The sequence below is a fragment of the Salmo salar genome, chromosome 19 (assembly GCF_965601325.2).
Source record: "Salmo salar chromosome 19, fSalSal1, whole genome shotgun sequence".
Taxonomy (NCBI): domain Eukaryota; kingdom Metazoa; phylum Chordata; class Actinopteri; order Salmoniformes; family Salmonidae; genus Salmo; species Salmo salar.
In genome coordinates this window covers 55,491,471-55,498,539 of record NC_138309.1, presented here as the reverse complement: position 1 = coordinate 55,498,539, position 7,069 = coordinate 55,491,471, and the positions used below count along the sequence as shown (strand labels likewise).

The window sequence follows — 7,069 nt, the reverse complement described above, 5'->3', positions numbered from 1 at the left end:
CTTGCATACTGGGCGGCAGGCAGTCTAGCGGTTAGAGTTTTGGTCCAGTAACTGATCGGTTGCTAGTTTGAATCCCCTAGCTGACAAGGTGAAACAAAATCTGTTGATCTGCCCTTGAGTAAGGCACTTAACCCTAATTGCTCTAGGGTTTCTGTCAACAATGGCTGATCCTTGGCTGTGACCCTAGTCTCAGAGGGAGTTGGGATATGCAAAAAAAAAACATTTCCATTTCACACCTCACACTTGTACATGCAGTGAAACAGGACAAATATAAGCACCCCCTATATACGCATACAGGAACACATGTAAGCGCAGATGTGTGTACACTCAATGGATATGCATTATGCAGCCACACATGAGGGAACCATCTCTAAATACTGCTTCTATGGCTAATAATCACACAAAGCATGTTTGCCAAGGCACATGTGTGGGTCATAACATGAGTGCCCCCTTGTGGTAGGCTTTGTAAATACACATGTTCTTCGTGCACAACAACACTTTTTTTTGACAGGCCTTGAATGAAGAACTATTCATTTATAGATACTTTAGAATTTATTGGGCATGAAGCGCAAAAATACTAATATAGGTACCATTGACTTGCATTGGATTTGTGCCACAAATGCTAATAAGCAGTTAGCATTTGAAACAGTGTCCAGGTAAACAAAAACAAAGCATGGATTGCTGTCATACCTTATCCATAGACTGCTTACAGGGTAGGAAACCAATATGTCCCTTTAACAAAACGTATTAGTGTTAGCTTAATAGTAATCAACTAAGTGCACTGTTGAATAATACAAGGCTACATTTTGTTACACTTGAATTAAATTAGTTCAGTGCAATGTCTAGAATGACAATTTCATTTCTACCTGTCTTGAATGTGCATGGACAGTTTTCCTTTTAATCAAACAAACGATCTGACACAGTTAAACAGTAAAAGGACAGATTGTGTAGGCCCACTGCTCTGACGCATAGGAATTGGCTGGTATGGAGAGGGTTATTTTGAGTCACAAGTCCTCACTTCCGTTCTGTAGATTTAGTATTACTAAAGTTGTCCAAGGTCCATCATCATTCCAAACAGAATGTCCCAGAGTAGTCTAAATGACGGAACTTGTGTAATTGATTAACAATGTAATATTGCACAAAGCGGGCATTACGCACAATATTACTAACAATAGATGAAGATAAAAATGCGGATGCCCAACTGTCAAAGTCGAGTCAATGCTTTGTTTATCTCCGTCTTCTCATGTGCTTTAAGCTACAATGCTTAGCTGTCCCAGTCCCCAAGATAGTTCGATGGTCAGCCGTTCTCAGTCTCAGACTGGAACTGACTGATGCATCAGTGGGCACCGATTACATTTTACGTTCTGCTCAATCGAGCACTGAGTACCGTGACGTCGGGAGAGGGAGGGCTCCGCTTTCACCTTAAATATCAGGCGCTCTCAGTAGTTCCGACAGACGCAACAGAGCACACTAAGAACTATGGAACGATAGCCTACTGTTGAATCCGACTTTGGCTGAATCTATCAAACGACACGAAGTGTCCGAACACATTTGACTCATTCTAGGCAACTATTTAGGCTACTTTATAATCATGATCAAGAAAATGTCTCCTTCAGAGAACGATTTCGATATCCCGGCAAAGAATTGCTGCAGGATGGTGATTTTGGGATCAACCAAGGTGGGAAAAACAGCCATCGTGTCCCGGTTTCTGAACGGAAGATTCGATGAGGACCACTACACGCCGACCATCGAGGACTTTCACAGGAAACTGTATAGCATTAAGGGAGATGTATACCAACTGGACATATTGGATACCTCAGGCAACCACCCGTTCCCTGCAATGAGGAGACTATCCATACTGACAGGTAAATATTCCATATCTAGTTAATGCGACTCAAAGCGTGCATTTCCAATAGCAATCTGCAGTCGTGCATTTTTGTAGCCTCAAAGGGGGTATGCACTGTGAGCGCATTTTGCATTGGCTGCACAACGCGCCACAGGTGCCATTACGCATGTAAATATTGTAGCCTATGTCAATGTGTTTCTTAGAAGCTATGATACTATTTAGGCTACCAACCAGACTGATTTGATTTGATACTAAATGCGTTGCTCCTCTTGTTTCCCTTTAGGTGACGTCTTTATCCTGGTCTTCAGCTTAGACAACAGAGACTCTTTCCAGGAGGTGCAGAGGCTCAAGCAACAGATAATTGAGACCAAGTCGTGCTTGAAAAACAAGACCAAGGAGAACATTGACGTTCCTCTGGTTATCTGCGGAAACAAGGGCGACCGGGAGTTCTACCGAGAGGTGCAGAAGGAAGAGATTGAGCAGTTGGTGGCGGGAGACGAGCAGTGCGCATACTTTGAGATCTCAGCCAAGCGCAACACCAACGTGGATCAAATGTTCCAGACCCTATTCACCATGGCCAAGCTACCCAATGAGATGAGCCCGGACCTCCACCGTAAGGTCTCCGTGCAGTACTGCGACATGCTTCGCAGTAAGTCCCTGAAAAATAAGAACAAGAAGGACAATGGAGACGCCTACGGCATCGTGGCACCATTCGCCCGGCGCCCGAGCGTCCACAGTGATTTGATGTACATAAAGGAGAAGGCGATCGGCGGGCAGGGAAAGGATAAAGAGAGATGTACTATCAGTTAAGACTGAGATTAATCTTTTACATCTTGAAACCAAAAAGTTTGTGCTTCATTTGTGATGCACCTGACAGACGGGGCTTGGGCGCGCAAGGCTGCCCATGCCGCTTACCGTCGCTCCGTAGTGGGGACACTTGAGACAGCGATGCCGAGAGCCGATGTGCTCCGGGCGCAATGACACTGACTAGATTCAGGCACTCCGCACACGTGGAAGCGCATGTCCACGAGACTTTTAAGAATGTTACTTTGTTCTGTTAAGAGCCTTATGTGATGTGGCTTAAAATATTGTGATATTCTTCACAAATGCGTAAAATGTGTTGTTTTGACATCTGCCTTTACAGACAGGCGAGAAAAGAGACTCCTGGCGTGTACAATGTTGAGAATAGTTTTACATTTATAACAGATAATTAACTTGAATGTTGCAACCTGAAACATTTTATATTGTGAATTTATATTTTGTGTCAGTCAACTTTTGCAAAAAAAGAAAACAACTGAAAAAAATAAATACACATAATATGAATCTTCCGTTTCTTCATGTTTTTCTTCTCTTACACGTGTTTTGAAATGGCCCACACTTCATTCATCACTCCATACACCTAGTAGTAGGCCTAGAGATCCAGAGAAACTACTTAGGCTAAACATCAAAGCATGAATTAATGACATAAGCTGTAATAAGCAGTTTAGCATGAAAGACAATTGCTAGCCAAATGGTCCCCTACCACACCACATGTTTAGTGATTGATAAAGAATGTAGCCTAATTGATGTCAGAACTATAATTACCCAGTGATGGAACATACACTACATAGCCAAAAGTATGTGGACACCTGCTCGTCAAACAGCTCATTCCAAAATCATGGGCATTAATATGGAGTTGGTCCCCCCTTTGCTGCTATAACTGCATCCACTCTTCTGGGAAGGCTTTCCACTAGATGTTGGAACATTGCTGCAGGGACTTTCTTCCATTCAGCCACAAGAGCATTAGTGAGGTCAGGCACTAATGTTGGGCGATTTGGCCTGGCTCGCAGTCAGTGTTTCAATTCATTACGAAGGTGTTCGATGGGGTTGAGATCAGGGCTCTGTTCAGGCCAGTCAAGTTCTTCCACACTGATCTCGACACACCATTAATGTATAGACCTCGCTTTGTGCACAGGGGTATTTTTATGCTGAAACAGGAAAGGGTGTTCCCTAAACTGTTGCCACAAAGTTGGAAGCACAGAATTGTCTAGAATGTCATACAACATTCTAGAATGTCAAAATTTGACGAACTGACTTTTTGGAAAGGTGGCATCCTATGACGGTGCTACGTTGAAAGTCACTGAGCTCTTCAGTAAGGCCATTCTACTGCCAATGTTTGTCTTTGGAGATTGTATGGCGGTGTGCTCGATTTTATACACCTGTCAGCAACGGGTGTGGCTGAAAAAGCCAAATCCACTCATTTGAAGGGGTGTCCACACCTGTTTTTGTGTATTTAAAGGGACATGCACAATCTCAGCTTTTTCACCTTTTGCACCATTGTTTTTTCTAGGCCTACATACTACAATAAATATATATTTTTAGGCCTACATACTACAATAAATATATATTTTTAGGCCTACATACTACAATAAATATATATTTTTTAAAGACTTCTGAGTTCAAACATTGCAGTGTGCAGATGTCTCTCTCCTTGGTGCCGGACACAAATGTGTGAAATTTCACACAATAAAGAATGGAAATAATGTATAGCCTAGAACAGGGCTATTCAACTCTTACCCAGCGAGGTCCGGAGCCTGCTGGCCCTTTTCTACCTGAGCAGCACCCACCTGGTGTCCCAGGTCTAAACCAGTACCTTATTAGAGGGGAACAATGAAAAAAAAGAGTGGAACTGGCTTCAAGGTCCAGAGTTGAATTTTAGGGTCCTAGGCCTACATGCCTCTGGCCACACCATGGCACAGAAAACATAACAGTTGGTACATGTCATCTATAAAAGAACAGAAAACAAGACTCTCCTACCAGACTAAAACACATACTGTAGTCCTGTTCTAAACCAACATCCAACCAGAAACATTTCAACACATCAAATTCAGCCTGATTCTGTGTATCCTGTAAATTCATACACAAGAACAGTGACATGTCTTGATTATCCTACGAAGACTGGGACATGATCTTCTATAACCGTTCCAACAAAATAATCCCCCTGCTTTCTGTAACGTTCTGTTCGTCTCTCTGGTTTAATAGCTGAAATGCATTATTACGACGCCGATTAATATGCACAGTTCTCGCTTGGCAGGTGACTGCTTTGTGTTTGCCAATATTATTTAGCGCTTTATGACGCCTTATCGTAGGACACAAGCAGGTTGTACTATTGGCCAGCTGCCTAGAACCAATATAGGCCATGTACCATCCTGTATTAAATAGATCTTACTGAAATTTTCCAAAGACCACAGTGTCCCAAAATGTAACATTACAACATGAACAATTCCGGGACGAAATTCACAGCCCCCACCCCCATTTGTAGAGAAATGACACAAGGCACCAGTGTCACATTGTAAATATGGATGGGTGTGAATTCCAGGCACTGCGCATACAGTACAGCACCTGAACAATAAAGATACTTCAATGGGCTAGGCCTGTCTAGGAATTTGCTTTAGTATGTCTATCAATCATTGTTATCAGCGAATACTTCACATAGCATTCATGACTGAGGAGAAAGAAAAATATTCCTACAATGAGAATGTTTATTTCTACAATATGTCATAAATACAACCGTACAATCTGCAAAATATATACTATTTAGCACCTCTTATCAGCTGTTATTGATGATAATTCTGTTCTCTAACTGCCCTATATTACAGTGGTTCCCAACTCCTCCAGGTCCCCAACAGCACACGTTTTTGTTGTAGCCCCAGATAAAAACACCTGAATCAACTCACTGAGGGCTTGATGATTAGTTGACAAGTTGAATCAGGTGTGCTGGTCCGGGGCTGCAACAAAAGTGTGTAATGTTGAGGATACTGGAGGACTGGAGTTGGGAAACACAGCTCATAACACAGTCAGTGTGTAACTAAATTGAAATTCACTGAATGATGAACACATTTGGCATCATAAGCTCAGTCTTTTGTAGCTGATTCTGTGTATCCTGTAAATTATATTGGCAAACACAAAGCAGTCACCTGCCAAGTGAGAACTGTGCATATTAATCAGCGTCGTAATAATGCATTTCAGCTATTAAACCAGAGAGACGAACAGAACGTTACCGAAAGCAGGGGGATTATTTTGTTGGAACGGTTATAGAAGATCATGTCCCAGTCTTCGTAGGATAATCAAGACATGTCACTGTTCTTGTGTATGAATTTACAGGATACACAGAATCAGGCTGAAAAAAGGCTGAGCTTGTTAACTAGACTGAACGCTGCATGTACCACTATTTCACTTGAAGTTTAACAACAGTGAAACCTAGTGAAATCAGTTTGCATGACATGCTTCGCCTTTGCAGTTCAGCCCTGATAATCCATTCACCATAATGTTGTCCCCATCCCTCTATGATTTGGAAGAGTCAAACACACAGAGGCCCTTGTATTTTTGTAGGAGCTGTGTCGTGGTGTACACCAGAGGAGGCTGGTGGGAGGAGCTATAGGAGGACGGGCTCATTGTAATGGCTGGAATGGAATCAGTTGAATGATATCAAACATATGGAAACCACGTTTGACTCCGTTCCATTTATACCATTCCAGCCATTACAATAAGGGTGTCCTCCTATAGCTCCTCCCACCAGCCTCCACTGGTGTCTACCTGCTCTCTCATGGTCCTCAGCTGCTCCTGCTGCTGCCGGGGGACTGGATATTTCAGTAAGACTTTAGGCAACATTATGAAGTGTTATTGGCTGAAAGATGTAGCTCTGGTCCAGGGCGCTACGTGCGGCTTGCAAATGCTGAGCCCAGCCTTCCTCCATCATCACCAAGCCGCCTGTAGCTTAACATTAGCATCATGGCAGCAACACTAGCTGGATCCTATCCACAATAAGACTTCCAGTTTTTGGATTTAAAAGTCTGTGGGAAAACGCTGTGTGTTAAAACAATGTAACAGAAACTCGTATAACTACATGGGGGAAAAATCTAAACTAAAAGAGAATTACTACTTTATACAAGATAAAGAATATTATAAGGTGGAGCACATTGACAAATGGTTGGAGCTTAAGTAAATTAATGTCAAGAACATAATAATAGCCTACTGGTAAAAAAATATAGAAATGTAAAACTAAATCATTATTTAGATTGTATGATTCTTGTTTATTAACTGGTGCTATTGTTCAAGGATGGAATTTTGAAATGTAATGTTTAAGAAAAGTCTTAATATATTCTTGTTGTATTGCACAAACAAATTGCACTGTACAGGAAAAATGATTGATTTTGTGTCCATAAAACCAGGGTCCAATCTAGA

The 7,069-nt window shown here is 42.0% G+C and overlaps 1 protein-coding gene across 1 annotated transcript; it reads left to right on the top strand.

Annotated features, from left to right (window-relative positions):
- The first annotated feature begins 1,459 nt into the window (after nt 1-1,459).
- On the top strand, nt 1,460-3,169 carry rasd1 (RAS, dexamethasone-induced 1). The gene is made up of 2 exons (XM_014158415.3): nt 1,460-1,865; nt 2,130-3,169. Exons 1-2 carry the CDS (start codon nt 1,592-1,594, stop codon nt 2,654-2,656), a joined length of 801 nt encoding a protein of 266 aa, XP_014013890.3. The 5' UTR covers nt 1,460-1,591; the 3' UTR covers nt 2,657-3,169.
- Nucleotides 3,170-7,069: the final 3,900 nt, after the last annotated feature.